General features: G+C 41.8%; 1 protein-coding gene across 1 annotated transcript in view; it reads left to right on the top strand.

Annotated features, from left to right (window-relative positions):
• LOC126285462 (peptidoglycan-recognition protein SB1-like) overlaps window positions 1-16581 on the top strand; it is a 201729-nt gene extending 185148 nt beyond the window's left edge. The window contains exon 4 of the mRNA XM_049984875.1: window positions 12485-16581. Within this exon, the coding sequence (XP_049840832.1) occupies window positions 12485-12990 (506 nt within the window). The 3' untranslated portion in view covers window positions 12991-16581. The remainder of the gene's footprint in view (window positions 1-12484) is intronic.
• Window positions 16582-17376: the final 795 nt, after the last annotated feature.

The raw sequence follows: 17376 nt of genomic DNA, 5'->3' as shown, positions 1-17376 counted from the left end.
GACCGTCCGACCAGCTCTGTGACTCGACTCAAAGCATCTTAGGAGACGGAACTTTAAGTGTCGAAATCGTTAGTTGTTAAAGCAGTTTCTGCAGTTCCCCTGTAGTTTTTTTTAGGGCAGTTACTGACAATTATACTTATGAATGATGTGATGTATACATCGGAAGCTGCGCTAGGAGGTTCGAAAATTGTCATTAGCCGTATTGAGAGATTCGATATCGTGACAGTGTTGTAATAAAGATTTTACGTACGTACCATAACCAGTCACAGTGTTTAAAAATTATTAATATTATACCACTAATTTATTGTCGACGGGTTCAGAGCAACTACATCTCATATTCGGACATCACAGCAGACAAATCACTGAAATATTAATTACGCTACCAAGTCAGTCCTTTAGATTACACAGGCCAACGACAAATTTTTTTTTTAACTTTCTTACTTTGATAGTTGTTCTTTATAGATTTTTATGAGCTGAATGCAAATCCAGCCTTAGTTCTTTTGTATCACCCATAGTTTTCGAGCAATATGCTTTTTATAAAATTGTTAAGGCTTTCGTGGCCACTTGTTGACAAACTGCCTATTGGCTTCTGTCTCGGGTTCATGCACATGCGGAGAAGTTTATGGCGGAATGACTGGACGATCCATTAACACCAGGATCAAAGAGCATAAGCGACATTGCAGGTTGGGGCAGGTGGAGAAATCGGCCGTGGCAGAGCACGCACTGAATGAGACCGACCACGTAATAAAATTCTCTGACACGGAAGTTCTGGCTGTAGAGAAGCACTATCACACGCGCTTGTTCAGAGAAACTGTAGAAATACAAAAACACGTGAACAGTTTGAACAAGAAAGAGGAAAACCTTAAGGTAAACGGGTCCTGGCTTCCTGTACTGCAGCGAACGACCGTCGCAGGTAGCAGGTGGTGGACCGCACCGGAAATGACCGCGGAGAAGCCCTCGGGCGTTGGCGCGCCAGGTACATATAGTCTGCGGTCGCGAGCTCGGCTCCAGTTCACCAGCGGCAATGGAGGGTGAAGCTTTGACAATGCCAGCCACTCGTGCTGGCGAAAAGTCAGTAAAATCATTAGATGAACGTCGGCCGAAGAACCCGAGACAGAAGCCAATAGGCAGTTTCTCAATATGCTTTTTATTAAGTAGTATAAAAATCCTGTGCTATATGGTAAATGGGGAAATTAATGAAACGCTTTGTTACAACATAAGCATGGCTTGTATTTACAGTAAGCTACTTAAAACAATGATATGTGTTAATAGAGGTTTCACTTGTCAGCTGGAAATGGTTTGTATTTTTTTTTTTTTTTTTTTGATGCTTCTTGTGTAGTTTTTTCTACGATAAGTCGCTTGCTGACCTTCTCGGTGAAGTGACAAACAGTAGTCTCCCATCATGTTGGTGTTCCAGCCGCCTTGGTAGCGTTTTCCCATCACTCTAATGTCCCGGTGAAAACATCTCCCATATTGACCGGGAAGTAATCAAGGTGACTTGCCTGAATGATAGCCATGCTTCTTTCTCAATTAAGGTCATTGTGGATTCAAATTTAACATCAAACATCAATTTTCTAATGTCAGGTCCGACAAAGACGCCTTCTTTCAGTTTAGCTTCTGAAAAGTGTGGAAGCTTTTGGCAGAGGTACTTAAAACACGGCCCATCTTTAGGCAAAGCCTTTACAAACTGTTTCATTAGGCCTAAATTTATAGGTAGATGTGGCAGGAGTAAGTTTTTTGGGTCTACAAGGTTTTTGCGTAGAATGTTCTTCTCACCAGGTTTTAAAGACTCTCTCACAGGCCAGTTCTCTCTGCACCAGTGTTTATAGCCACCTTGCTGACGAAGGAACATGCAGATCTCCATATATCATCAACCATGAGCAGAATAGCCTATTTTATTTAGCACTATTTCTAGGTTTTCATAGCTTTCATATGTACAGAATGTCCAATTGGTATAGATGCATACGTGTTACCATTGTGTAATAAAACAGCCTTTAACTAGTTTTAGATGAATCAATAAACAGCCTCCAATCTTCCTTTTTGTATTGTACTCCAAACTCATTCATCAGACTGGTAATGTCTGAGCAGTACACTAAATCACCTTCTTGTTGAAAAAACTTGGAAAATTGCTGCTCTCTCTTTCTATGCATGTATGTGCTGGTTCCAACTGCCAATAAGTTGTTTTCTTTTAATCTAGAGCCAAGCAATTCAGGTTTTTGTTTCGTTAAACCCAGATCCCTAACCAAATCATTAAGCTCGGTCTGAGTAAACAATCTGGGCTCTAGACTTTCTGTATTACAATGGAATTCATCATCATGTGGTTCATCTAAATCACATTGTACATCAGAAAATACTTCTGTTGGAATAGAAGTTAAATCATCTGGTGGTTCAGGAACTGACAAATCTACACCATGTCCTGCTGACCAGATGGAGGACGGAAGGTTAGGGTAGCTTATCAACTTCTTGTTTTTCGAATTACGACCAGTAATCTCAACACTAGAAAAGTAGCAATCATTGGATTGATTTCTTGGCTCCCTCCACATCACAGTAACAGCAAATCTAAGGACTTTTGTCTCCTTTTTCGACCATTTTCTCAGATCTTCCACACACATGACATACCTTATGTGGCTCCCAAAATTTATGTTGATCGCCAAGTTTAGATCAAAAGTATGACAAATAAACCTTTTTCACAAAGTCTGTAATGTTTCTTTGGTGTTTTATAATCACAAATTCACCACAAATATAACAAAAAGTGTCAGCAGAGTTTTTACACCCACGATTAGACACTGTACTGCGCCTGCTATACGGACGTTTGAATCACAGCTCCCGTACAAGGTAAGTAATTTTAGTAGTAATAAACTGTTTCTAACACTTTAAACTAATTTATTACGTTAATTATAGTGCTCTCCAAGCGTACCATTAAAAGTTTTTGTCTTACTCGCGTATTTTCACAGTAATCACGTAAAGTTCGTTTTGTTTACATATCGCGGCCAGGCCGAACTTTTGAGCTTTCAGATTAAACTCCATACCGTAATTTTAAGTGCATTTACTGATAGTTTAGTGTGCTAAATACCTTTTCTCCCCCTTTATATCTGTAGAGTATCGTCATCTCTTAAGTAATTTCCAGTAATAAACTTCTGAACCACTGTTTACATTGTCGCGAGAAGGCCTAATTTTTCGTACACGTATTTTCATTGTTTTCCGGTAACTTAATTGTCTTTCTGTCACTAAAATCGATCTGTACCATGAGTGTAAAGTGCCTGACGTGCCGTAGAATCGTTAGCTCCGGGGTCTGGTGTGATGGATGTAGTAACTTTTTTCATTGGGGCGATTGTAGTGGCGTGGGAATTGGGAAAACAAGCGAGACTCATCAGTGGTTCTGTATGCTATGCAGTAGAGATAGAAAGATTGTGGAACAGGAGGGGAAAATTGCTGCCCTTCAGGCTGAGTTAGATGAGGCTAGGCGAGAACTGGGCAGGTTAAGGGGGGAGAAGGGTAAACAGGGGTGGGAAGCGGCAACAGGCATAAGGAACAGGTCAAGAAATTTTTCTGACAGCTTTGTTATTAATTTACAAAATAGGTTTGACCTGTTGCCACAGTCAGAAACTGATGAGCCTCTTACAGAAGTAGATGTAGACAGGGCTCAACAAGCTTTCAGCAGCAAATTGAATAAGAAGATAGGGAAGTCTGCAAAGAGAAAGAAAGTCTTGTTGCTAGGTAGTTCGCGTGCTAGAGGTGTGGGCCAACTTCTGCAGGATGAATTAGGGTCAGAAAACCAGGTCACAAGTTTTTTTCAAACCTAGCACTGGACTGGGGCGGGTTACAGAGGATTTAGTTTCACTATGTAGAGGCTTTACTAAGGAAGATACCGTGGTTATTGTGGGTGGGCCGGAATACAGTATTGACAGAGATCCGGGGTACAGCATAGAGTGTGACCTGGCAAATATTGCATCGGCATCGAGTCATACCAGTGTTGGGTTTGTGTCGGTTCTGGAGCGCCACGACCAGCCTCATTTGAGCTCTTCTGTCAGGAGAGTTAATTTGGAGTTGGAACGGCTACTTGGATCTGATGCAGTGTCACACATTGGTGTTGTTCCTGTTGATTCACTCTGTAGGTGGGACTGTACTAGACATGGCTTACACCTCAACAAGAAGGGGAAGGGTAAACTGGCTGGGCTGATAGCAGGAAATTTAAAGGGGGGAGGAACTACATCTCATGTTGGTAACTCTTTTTTTAGTGTAACATCAGTGTCCAGTGGGAAACTCAGCAAGGCAAGTACTAAATATGTTTAAAAAGTTCAAGATACTCACAAAAGTAAAATTAAAAATAATGTTAGCATATTTCATCAAAATATTGAAGGATTGAAGAATAAAATTGATGAGCTTCTGCTTTGTTTAGAAGATATAGAAACTGAGAATGTAATAGACGTACTATGCCTGTCTGAGCATCACATTGTCACTGATATTCAAAACGTTAGCATCAATGGGTACAAATTAGCTGCACATGTAAGTAGAGATAATATGATGAGAGGAGGAGTTGCCATATATGTCAAAAGCTTCCACAGCGCAAAAAATTTAGAAACTAAAAAATTTTGTGTTGAGCAACATATGGAAGCATGTGCCACTGAACTAAAACTAAATGATGGCACTTTCATAATTGTAACAGTGTATAGGTCCCCCTCAGGAAATTTCCAGCTATTTCTAGAAAACTTGGATGCTTTTTTGTGCTATCTGTCAGACAGGGGGAAGCAAATTATCATTTGTGGGGATTTCAATGTTGATTCCCTGAAAGAGTGTAATAGGAAGAATGACCTTGCAGTATTACTCAGTTCTTTCAATTTGAGCTCTGTCATTGAGTTTCCTACTCAGATAACAAAGAACAGCAGGACATTGATAGATAACTTTTTCGTAGACCAAGATAAGTTTAAGGACATAAATGCTTATCCTGTTGAGAATCGTCTTTCAGATCATGGTGCACAGTTAGTTACAGTACATGACATAGCTCCATGCAGTATATCAAATCAGAATTTCAAAGCAGTGCATTCAATTAACAATATAAATACTGCAAACTTTAGGGAAAGCCTAAAGCAGCTAGACTGGGATGAAGTGTGTATGGAAACCAATGCAAACTTGAAATATAACTTATTTCACGATACATTTTTAAGGGTATTTGAAAATTGTTTTCCCAAGAAAATAGTTAAACGTAATTCCAAGAAAACATATAAAAAACCTTGGCTAACTAAAGGAATAAGAATATCTTGCAACTGTAAAAGAGAACTGTATCTAACAGCAAGAGGGAGTACTGACCCCAAAATTGTTCATTATTATAAAAACTATTGTGTGGTACTAAGAAAAGTTATTAAAAAGTTCAGAAGCATGTGAATCATGTCTGAGATCAGTAACCCTGACAATAAAATTAAAGCAATTTGGAATATTATTGAAAGGGAAACAGGGCAACCAAGAGCACAGGAAGACTGTAGTGCCATAAAACTGAATGACAAGTGTACTAACAAACAATCAGAAATTGGAAATATATTCAATAATCATTTTTTAAATGTTGGGGAGAAATTGGGATCTAGATCTTCACTAGAAGAGGCAAGGCTTCTAATAGAAGAGGCCATACCTGTGCAGTTTGAAACAACTGTATTTCCACCAACCTCTCCCTCTGAAATCAGTAAAGTAATAAACTCACTTAAAAGTAAAAGCTCTTATGGAATTGATGGCATTTCCAGCAAGATACTTAAAGCTTGTTCCACACAAATAAGTAGGATTCTCAGCCACGTATGTAATAGCTCTTTGGAGCAGGGTGTTTTCCCCAATAGACTGAAATATGCCATTGTAAAACCATTGCATAAAAAGGTGGATACGTCGGATGTCAACAACTGTCGCCCAATCTCTCTTCTGACAGCTCTATCAAAATTTTTGAGAAAGTAATGTATTCAAGAGTAGCCTCCCATATTTGTAAAAATAAAGTACTAACAAAATGTCAGTTTGGTTTTCAGAAAGGCTTTTCAATAGAAAATGATCAAATATTAAATACTCTGAATAACCGGACATCACCCATTGGTATTTTTTGTGATCTCTCAAAGGCCTTTGATTGTGTAAATCATGGAATTCTTTTAGATAAGCTAAATCATTATGGTTTGAGGGGGCAGTGCACAAATGGTTTAATTCATACTTAACTGCAAGAATGCAAAAAGTTGAAATAAGTGGTTCATGTAATGTTAAAACAACAGTTGATTCCTCAAACTGGGGGCTATCAAGTACAGGGTCCCACAGGGTTCGGTCTTAGGTCCTTTACTGTTCTAGATATACATTAATGACTTACCATTCCATATTGATGAAGATGCAAAGTTAGTTCTTTTTGCTGATGATACAAGTATAGTAATAACATCCAAAAACCAATAACTAAGTGATGTAATTGTAAATGATGTTTTTCACAAAATTATTAAGTGGTTCTCAGCAAAGACTCTCTTTAAATTTTGATAAAACGCAGTATATACAGTTCCGTACAATAAATGGCACAACTCCACTAATAAATATAGACTGTGAACAGAAGTTTGTAGCTAAGGTAGAATTTTCAAAATTTTTAGGTGTGTCCATTGATGAGAGGTTAAACTGGAAGTAACACATTGATGGTCTGCTGAAACGTCTGAGTTCAGCTACGTATGCTATTAGGGTTATTGCAAATTTTGGTGATAAGAATCTCAGTAAATTAACTTACTATGCCTACTTTCATTCACAGCTTTCGTATGGCATCATATTCTGGGATAATTCATCGTTGAGTAGAAAAGTATTCATTGCTCAAAAATGTGTAATCAGAATAATTGCTGGAGCCCACCCATGGTCATCCTGCAGACGTCTATTTAAGGATCTAGGAATCCTCACAGTAACCTCACAGTATATATATTCACTTATGAAATTTGTTGTTAATAATCCAACCCATTTCAAAATTAATAGCAGTTGCATAGCTATAACACAGGAGAAAGGATGATCTTCACTATGCAGGGTTAAATCTGACTTTGGCACAGAAAGGGGTAAATTATGCTGCCACAAAAGTCTTTGGTCACCTACCAAACAGCAGAAAGCCTGACAGATAGTCAACCAACATTTAAAAATAAAATAAAAGAATTTCTAGATGACAACTCCTTCTACTCATTGGCTCAATTTCTAGATATAAATTAAGGGAGGGAAAAAACTAACTTAAACATTAGTATCATGCAATATTTTGTGTAATGTAATATCGTGTACAGACATCTTTCATTAACCTGGCACGTTCCACATCATTACAAAGAGTGGTATTCATGATATATGGAACAATCTAATCTAATCTAATCTAATCTACATATACAGGAAACAGGAAAGTGAGGTTAGGTTGACAGTAAACAAAACTCTATATGTTAACACAAAAACAGAATCGACCTTTCTTTGCCAGAAAATGTTTATCAGCATTGCTACCAACCTCATCTACATTCATTACACCTCCTTTTTAAATTACTTTAACTCTATAAAAGCTGTTAAATTCTTTTAAAAATCGCTTAATTTAATAAATTTAACCCTAAAGTGTAAAGAAATGGTGGATGATACAGCTTTCCAAGTATCATATTTGGATTTCCCACCTTAAAAACGTAAGAATAAGGTAACCAGAGTTTATACAGAGTTTCAGGGAGAGCATAAGAGAACAATTGACAGGAATGGGGGAAAGAAATACAGTAGAAGAAGAATGGGTAGCTTTGAGGGATGAAGTAGTGAAGGTAGCAGAGGAACAAGTAGGTAAAAAAACGAGGGCTAGTAGAAATCCTTGGGTAACAGAAGAAATATTTAATTTAATTTATGAAAGGAGAAAATATAAAAATGCAGTAAATGAAGCAGGCAAAAAGGAATACAAACGTCTCAAAAATGAGATCAACAGGAAATGCAAAATGGCTAAGCAGGGATGGCTAGAGGACAAATGTAAGGATGTAAAGGCTTATCTCACTAGGGGTAAGATAGATACTGCCTACAGGAAAATTAAAGAGACCTTTGGAGAAAAGAAAACCACTTGTATGAAGATCAAGAGCTCAGATGGAAACCCAGTTCTAAGCAAAGAAGGGAAAGCAGAAAGGTGAAAGGAGTATATAGAGGGTTTATACAATGGCGATGTACTTGAGGACAATATTATGGATGTGGAAGAGGATGTAGATGAAGATGAAATGGGAGATACGATACTGCGTGAAGAATTTGACAGAGCACTGAAAGACCTGAGTTGAAACAAGGCCCCCAGAGTAGACAACATTCCATTGGAACTACAGACGGCCTTGGGAGAGCCAGTCCTGACAAAACACTACCATCTGGTGAGGAAGATGTATGAAACAGGCGAAATACCCTCAGACTTCATGAAGAATATAATAATTCCAATCCCAAAGAAAGCAGGTGTTGACAGATGTAAAAATACCGAACCATCAGTGTAATAAGCCACAGCTGCAAAATACTAACACGAATTCTTTACAGACGAATGGAAAAACTAGTAGAAGCCGACCTCGGGGAAGATCAGTTTGGATTCCGTAGAAATACTGGAACACGTGAGGCAATACTGACCTTACGACTTACCTTAGAAGATAGATTAAGGAAAGGCAAACCAACGTTTCTAGCATTTGTAGACTTAGAGAAAGCTTTTGACAATGTTGACAGGAATACTCTCTTTCAAATTCTAAAGGTGGCAGGGGTAAAATGCAGGGGGCGAGAGGCTATTTACAATTTGTACATAAACCAGATGGCAGTTATAAGAGTCGAGGGGCATGAAAGGGAGGCAGTGGTTGGGAAGGGAGTGAGACAGGGTTGTAGCCTATCCCCGATCTTATTCAATCTGTATATTGAGCAAGCAGTAAAGGAAGAAAAATTTCGGAGTAGGTACTAAAGTCCATGGAGACGAAATAAAAACTTTGAGGTTCGCCGATGACATTGTAATTCTGTCAGAGACAGCAAAGGACTTGGAAGAGCAGTTGAACGGAATGGACAGTGTCTTGAAAGGAGGATATAAGATGAACATCAACAAAAGCAAACCGAGGATAATGGAATGTAGTCGAATTAAGTCAGGTGATGCTGAGGGAATTAGATTAGGAAATAAGACACTTAAAGTAGTAAAGGAGTTTTGCTATTTGGGGAACAAAATAACTGATGATGGTCGAAGTAGAAAGGATATAAAATGTAGACTGGCAATGGCAAGGAAAGCGTTTCTGAAGAAGAAAAATTTGTCAACATCGAGTATAGATTTGAATGTCAGGAAGTCGTTTCTCAAAGTATTTGTATGGAATGTAGCCATGTATGGAAGTGAAACGTGGACGATAAATAGTTTAGACAAGAAGAGAATAGAAGCTTTCGAAATGTGGTGCTACAGAAGAATGCTGAAGATTAGATGGGTAGATCGCATAACTAATGAGGAGGTATTGAATAGAATTGGGGAGAAGAGGGGCTTGTGGCACAACTTGACTAGAAGAAGGGATCGGTTGGTAGGACATGTTCTGAGACATCGAGGGATCACCAATTTAGTATTGGAGGGCAGCGTGGAGAGTAACAATCGTAGAGGGCGACCAAGAGATGAATACACTAAGCAGATTCAATAGGATGTAGGTTGCAGTAGGTACTGGGAGATGAAGAAGCTTACACAGGATAGAGTAGCATGGAGAGCTGGATCAAACCAGTCTCAGGACTGAAGACCACAACAACAACAACAAGGTATTTTCAGCAGAAAAGATTTTCCATCGTTGGCCTGTGTTATCTCTTGGTTGATTAGTTCCAGGTTCTTTATTAGGTCCACATTCTATTCCATACACAGATATGAAAAAAAGGTGAATGGTGCATTTCCTCCCAAAAAGACATACTGATGTATGAGAGATTTGCACAAAATGTGGAATTTGCACGAACTATCAACATATAAATATGAGCCGGCCGCGATGTGTTCACTAGTTACTTTAAAAATCGTACTGGAATTCAAAGATGTTACAGACCTGCAGAGATGCTTTACTTGCTTTCCAGCTGCGTGATATACGATATAGTAGTGGCGGACGAAAAACCGACCCCAACCTGGACTTCTCATTGTCGCGGTTCTAGGCGCTACAGTCTGGAGCCGAGCGACCCCTTACGGTCGCAGGTTCGAATCCTGCCTCGGGCATAGATGTGTTGCTGTCCTTAGGTTAGTTAGGTTTAATTAGTTCTAAGTTCTATCCGACTGATGTTGTTGCATAGTACTCAGAGCCATTTGAACCATTTGAACCAATAATCACGTAGGAATCAGCTGTCAGAGTCATATCTAGACGTATCATGGGTCCCATATCACTCCAACTTCACAGGCCCAACAGCATTACAGAGTGTCCACCAGCTTGAACAGTCCTCTGCTGACATGCAGGGCCCATGGATTCATGAGGATTCTCCATAACCCGTAGACGCCCATCTGCCTGATACAATCTGAAATGAGACTCGTCCGTTTCCAGTCATGAACAGTCCGATGTAGGTGTTGTCGGCCCCAGGTCAACCTTAGTGTCGTGCAGTCATCAAGGGTACAGGAGCGGGCCTTCGGCTCCGTAAGCTCATAGCGATGATGTTTCGTTGAATGGTTCACACGCTTACATTTGTTGATGGTCCAGCACTGAAATTTGCACCACTTTGCGGAAGGGTTGCACTTCTGTCGATTGAACGACCCTCTTCAGTCGTCGTTGGTTCCGTTCTTGCAGGATCTCTTTCCGGCCGCAGGACTTCATCGCTACCTCGGAGAGGCTGTGTCCCGTCGCTCGTACGCTGACTGTAACTCCTCGTTCAAACTCACTTAAATCTTGATAACCTGCCGTTAAAGCAGCTGTAAGCGATCTAACAAGTGCGCCAGATCCTTGTTGTCGTATACAGGGTGTTACAAAAAGGTACGGCCAAACTTTCAGGAAACATTCCTCACACAGAAATAAAGGAAAGATGATATGTTGACATGTGTCCGGGAACGCTTAATTTCCATGTTAGAGCCCATTTTAGTTTCGTCAGTATGTACTGTACTTCCTCGATTCACCGCCAGTTGGCCCAATTGAAGGAAGGTAATGTTGACTTCAGTGCTTGTGTTGACACGTGACTCATGACTCTACAGTACTAGCATCAAGCACATCAGTACGTAGCATCAACAGGTTAGTGTTAATCAGGAACGTGGTTTTGCAGTCAGTGCAATGTTTACAAATGCGGAGTTGGCAGATGCCCATATGATGTATGGATTAGCACGGGGCAATAGCCGTGGCGCGGTACGTTTGTATCGAGACAGATTTCCAGAACGAAGGTGTCCCAACAGGAAGAGGTTCGAAGCAACTGATCGGCGTCTTAGGGAGCACGGAACATTCCAGCCTATGACTCGCGACTGGGGAAGACCTAGAACGACGAGGACACCTGCAATGGACGAGGCAATTCTTCGTGCAGTTGACGATAAACCTAATGTCAGCGTCAGAGAAGTTGCTGCTGTACAAGGTAACGTTGACCACGCCACCGCATGGAGAGTGCTACGGGAGAACCAGTTGTTTCCGTACCATGTACAGCGTGTGCAGGCACTATTAGCAGCTGATTGGCCTCTACGGGTACACTTCTGTGAATGGTTCATCCAACAATGTGTCAATCCTCATTTCAGTGCAAATGTTCTCTTTACGGATGAGGCTTCATTCGGACGTGATCAAATTGTAAATTTTCACAATCAACATATGTGGGCTGACGAGAACCCGCACGCAATTGTGCAATCACGTCATCAACACAGATTTTCTGTGAACGTTTGGGCAGGCATTGTTGGTGATGTCTCGATTGGGCCCCATGTTCCACCTACGCTCAATGGAGCACGTTATCACGATTTCATACGGCATACTCTACCTGTGCTGCTAGAATTTGTGCCTTTACGAGTACGACACAGCATGTGGTTCATGCACGATGGAGCTTCTGCACATTTCAGTCGAAGTGTTCGTACGCTTCTCAACAACAGCTTCGGTGACCGACGGATTGGTAGAGGCGGACCAATTCCATGGCCTCCACGCTCTCCCGACCTCAATCCTCTTGACTTTCATTTATGGGGGCATTTGAAAGCTCTCGTCTACGCAACCCCGGTACCAAATGTAGAGACTCTACGCCATTCTCCAGGGCTGCATCAGCGCATCAGGGATTATATGCGACGGAGGGTGGATGTATGTATCCTTGCTATCGGAGGACATTTTGAACATTTCCTGTAACAAAGTGTTTGAAGTCACGCTGGTACGTTCTGTTGCTGGCTGTTTCCATTCCATGATTAGTGTGATCTGAAGAGAAGTAATAAAATGAGCTCTAACATGGAAAGTGAGCGTTTCCGGACACATGTCCACATAACATATTTTCTTTCTTCGTGTGTGAGGAATGTTTCCTGAAAGTTTGGCCGTACCTTTTTGTGAGACCCTGTATACGGCAGTTTCTTTGGGGATTCAGCGCAAGTAGAATGGACCTGCTTCACGTGCCCCTGCAGCTGCTCCCGACCCCGCGGAGGAGTGGAGCGTGGTGCCGCGGAGCGACTGGGACGCCAGGCCGAGCACCGGCGTGGTGCTGGTGAGGGCGGCCGCCCGGTACGTCGTCGTGGGCCACGCGGGGACCGCGCGGTGCGAGACGCGACCGCACTGCCTGCCCCTGGTGCGGCAGCTGCAGGCGCTGCACCTGCGGCGCGGCTTCTCCGACGTGGCGTACAACTTCGTGGTGGGCGGCGACGGCGCCGTGTACGAGGGCCGCGGCTGGGGGGTCGAGAGCCCGCTGGCGCCCGCCGGGCTGCGGCCCTGCCTCTCCGTGGGGCTGCTCGGCGCCGCCTCCAGCCCGCCGCCCCCCGCCCCCCAGCTGGCCGCCGCCCGCAGGCTCATCCGCGTGGGCGTCGACACCGGCTACGTCGCCGCCGACTACACCCTGCTGGCCGAGTCCCTCACGGACGGCGACGAGCTGGTCCGGGAGCTCAGCACGTGGGCCCACTGGCCCGCGAGCTCTTAGCGACTGAGTAAACCGGGAGTATCAGATGAAGCGCGCCGGGCCTTCGTTGCGGATCTCCAGACACGTCTGCTCTGGCTCGGCGCAGACCGCAACGTGTTAACGACGAAGACTGCATTTTCTTATGCTGACAAATCAGAAGGAGCCATCTGTTTTCCTCGGTAAAAGCTTTCTAAAGCCAACATAGCACAAATATTTCCTTGTTTACAAACAACAGGTTTCGGCAAATTTTCCTGTAACCTTCAGGTCTTCGAAAATGTATGTTATAAATTGTATTCACTTTGAGTTGGACCTCACACCACGTTGTCACGTAGATAAAATGTAGCACATCACATAAACATTTACATAAATAAAACATTTACTATCAAGAAACACTTTGTGGACATGTTCGTGTAAGTAGCACATACAGATAAGTGTTACGTCATAAAAAACAGAGTACATAATAAAATGCAGAGCAGCACATCTGTTAATGTTATCTGGACATCTTGTAATCACTGAAGATCTTCAATCATTGAGGATCTCCGAAGACTGAAGATCATCAGTGATTAGAACATGTCCAGCGAACGTTATCACATGTGCTACTGGGCATTTTATTGTGTACTTTTCATGACGTAGGAATCATCTATGAGTGCTATATACAGGGTGAGTCGAGTAAGACATAACACCCCCATTATTCCGGGGGCGATTGCACGTATCTACAAGTGGTGTTCGGCGAATCATAGCCGACTACGGGGCACATACTTTCATCTACATCTACATGACTACTCTGCAATTCACATTTAAGTGCTCGGCAGAGGGTTCATTGAACCACAATCATACTACCTCTCTACCATTCCACTCCCGAACAGCGCGCGGGGAAAACGAACACCTAAACCTTTCTGTTCGAGCTCTGATTTCTCTTATTTTATTTTGATGATCATTGCTACCTATGTAGGTTGGGCTCAATAACATATTTTCGCATTCGGAAGAGAATGTTGGTGACTGAAATTTCGTAAATAGATGTCGCCGTGACGAAAAACGTCTTTCCTTTAATGACTTCCATCCCAACTCGCGTATCACATCTGCCACACACTCTCCCCTACTACGTGATAATACAAAACGAGCTGGCCTTTTTTGCACCCTTTCGATGTCCTCCGTCAATCCCACCTGGTAAGGATCCCACACTGCGCAGCAATATTCTAACAGAGGACGAACGAGTGAAGTGTAAGTTGTCTCTTTAGTGGACTTGCATCTTCTAAGTGTCCTGCCAATGAAACGCTACCTTTGGCTCGCCTTCCCCACAATATTATCTGTGTGGTCTTTAAAACTGAAGCTGTTCGTAATTTTAACACCCAGGCACTTAGTTGAATTGACAGCCTCGAGAATTGTACTATTTATCGAGTAACCGAATTTCAACGGATTTCTTTTGGAACTCATGTGGATCGACTCACACTTTTCGTTATTTAGCGTCAACTGCCACCTACCACACCGTACAGCAACCTTTTCTAAATCGCTTTGAAACTTATACTGGTCTTCGGTTGACCTTACTAGACGGTAAATTACAGCATCATCTGCGAACAATCTAAGAGAACTGCTCAGATTGTCACCCAGGTCATTTATACAGATCAGGAACAGCAGAGGTCCCAGGACGCTTCCCTGGGGAACACCTGATATCACTTCAGTTTTAGCCGATGATTTACCGTCTATTACTACGAACTGCGACCTTCCTTACAGGAAATCACGAATCTAGTCGCACAACTGAGACGATACCCCGTAGGCCCGCAGCTTGATTAGAAGTCGCTTGAGAGGAACGGTGTCAAAAGCTTTCCGGAAATCCAGAAATACTTTGGTACACGCAGAATAATCACAATGTTTATATTGACCGAGATAATGAGGCAAGTACAGATTTTTTAAATGGGACGCTATACTTTTTTACCATCATTCGACCGCTCTGGAAAAGACGCGTGTAGTGATGTAACGCATGTTGCTATTGTGATTCAAACTTCGCTTAAAAGACTCTGGGAAATGTTGTACGGTCGGAAGCGGCTGCAGGCTGTAAACACGCCTCGCAGTGCTGGCCGAGTTGCCGTGCTCTATGCAGAATGCACGGCCTACGCTGCGCAGCTAAATCCTCTCAGCCCTCTTTTAAGCAAAGTTTGAATCACAACAGCAACATGCGTTACATCGCTATACGCGTCTTTTCCAGAGCGTTTGAATGATGGTAAAAAAAAGTATAGAGTCCCATTTAAAAAACATGTAGTTGCTTCATTATCTCGGTCAACATAAACGTTCTGATTATTGTGCATATACGAACGTATGTGCCCCATAGTCCGCTATGATTCGCCGAAAACCGCATGCCGTTACGTGCAATCGCCCCCGGAATAAAGGTGGTCTTACGTCTTACGCGACTCTCCATGCATATGGACATGGCCACGTGCACAAAGCGCTTCTCGATTTTAAATGTTTTATATATTACAAACCTTTATGTAATGTACTACATTTTATCTGCATGACTACTTGGCTTGAGGTCCGATTCAAAATAAACGCATTTTATGACACAAATTTTTAAAGATCTGAAGATGACAGCAAAGTCTGTCGAAACGGCTTGTTTGTAAAGAAACAAATATTTATCCGTTCTTGGGTTTATAAAGTTTTTAACGACGAAGGCGACATCAGGAATCGGTCCGGTACATTCGTGGCTGGAAGGGCGGCATCTTAAACATCGCTAAACAATTAGCTCTGCAACAGAATACAGGAACCTTATTCTGGCGTGCCTTAAATCCGAGAATCACTCTGCATTGGTGGCGACGTACGTTTCGATCACTGCAGCAGGTGGTTCTCAGTGTTGGCAGGCCACGTCGCTGGATGAACACACTTCAGCCGTGTACCCTCGGAAGCAGTGCTTCATTGAAACCAGACTGACCGCTCCCCTATCGATGCCACGTGCACACAGATAACCAGAGGACAGTCATCGACCACGAGGTGCATACAGTGTTTGCAGCAGCAAGTGACACTCACTGCTCAGTGTCGAAACTGCGATCACTCTGCTACACGCGACGACGTGTTTCTGAAAGGTCTTCACTTGTCCTTCTGAAATCAAATTACTACTTCCAAAATGAACAAAGAGAAAGGACAAAATAGAAAATTGTTAAGGCTTTCGTGGCCACGTGTTGACAAACTGCCTGTTTCCTTCCGCCTCGGGTTCTTCACCCGACGTTCGTTTGATGATTTTTTTGAGTGGTTGGAGTGCCAAAGCTTCATCCACCAGGAATGCAGGGTGAAGCTTTGACAATGCCAGTCACTCAGAAAAATCATCAAACGAACGGCGGGCGAAGAAACCGAGACGGAAGCCAGCAGGCAGTTTGTCGAAGGACAAAATCATTTCTAACCATTTGTACACTGTATGAGCAGAATTAAACTGCAGCTGGATTTGAAAGTTGCTCATCTTCGAAGTACTTCCTGAATCACACTTCAAGTGTATTTTGCTTGCATTTTCTAGGATTCCTAACAACGCATGTCATTTTGTGCATTGTTATACTCCCTTACAAAAGCTTAAGTTTTACGGAATATATTCTTTAACAAACAACTGTTTTGAATAATATCGCTCAAAAAGAATGCAAAATGTTGTACATAATAATTCAAACTAATCTGAAAAAACGCAATTTTATTTGCTCAGGGGAAATAAAAGTATCCCAGGGCGTTCGATTGGAGACCAGCCCTACTCTTTGACCTTCCACTTAACATACGTCAAGCAAGGTTCGTACTTCCTCGCAAACGACACGAGCATTACTGTTTATCCTGTTAGGGGGAAAGCAGGTGTAGAAAATTTCAAAGAATTATTAAATGTTTTCTCTTAAAACTGACCCTTAATTAAAAATACCAGAGTATTCAGTACTGTACAAGAAACAGAATGACAGAAACTTTTAAAGTGACACACAACTAGAGTTAATTTCAATTTTTTTACTGTATACACCATGAAAATTTAACTGAAGGAAACATGGTACTAAGCTACTAAATAACTAGATTCAGCAAAATTTACTACCTTTGGAAACAAACAAATCAACATCTTAGCATATTTTGCATAGTTCCACTCATAAATGTTTTATCGTACAATATTCTGTGATAAGTTAACAGTTAAAAGGAAAGTATTGACTGCACAAAAGACTTTAGTCCACCCACAATCATCTTGACATTCTTCAAGCAATAAAAACTTTTAACTGCACATACAATATCTATATAAGCTAACATATTGTCACAAATAATTCTTCACAATTTATGAAATCTTTTACATGAAAAATTAATCTTTATTTCTAATTACTAAAAGTGTCTTTGGCTTAGAAGACGTTTCAATAATCTGTCACGTAAGTCTCATCATTTGGCTAACGACATAAAATATGCAACTGTTAAGTC

This window comes from Schistocerca gregaria, chromosome 8 (assembly GCF_023897955.1).
Source record: "Schistocerca gregaria isolate iqSchGreg1 chromosome 8, iqSchGreg1.2, whole genome shotgun sequence".
In the NCBI taxonomy this organism is placed as follows: Eukaryota; Metazoa; Arthropoda; class Insecta; order Orthoptera; family Acrididae; genus Schistocerca; species Schistocerca gregaria.
The sequence above is the reverse complement of the archived record's forward strand: the minus strand, read 5'-3'. Positions and strand labels throughout refer to the sequence as shown.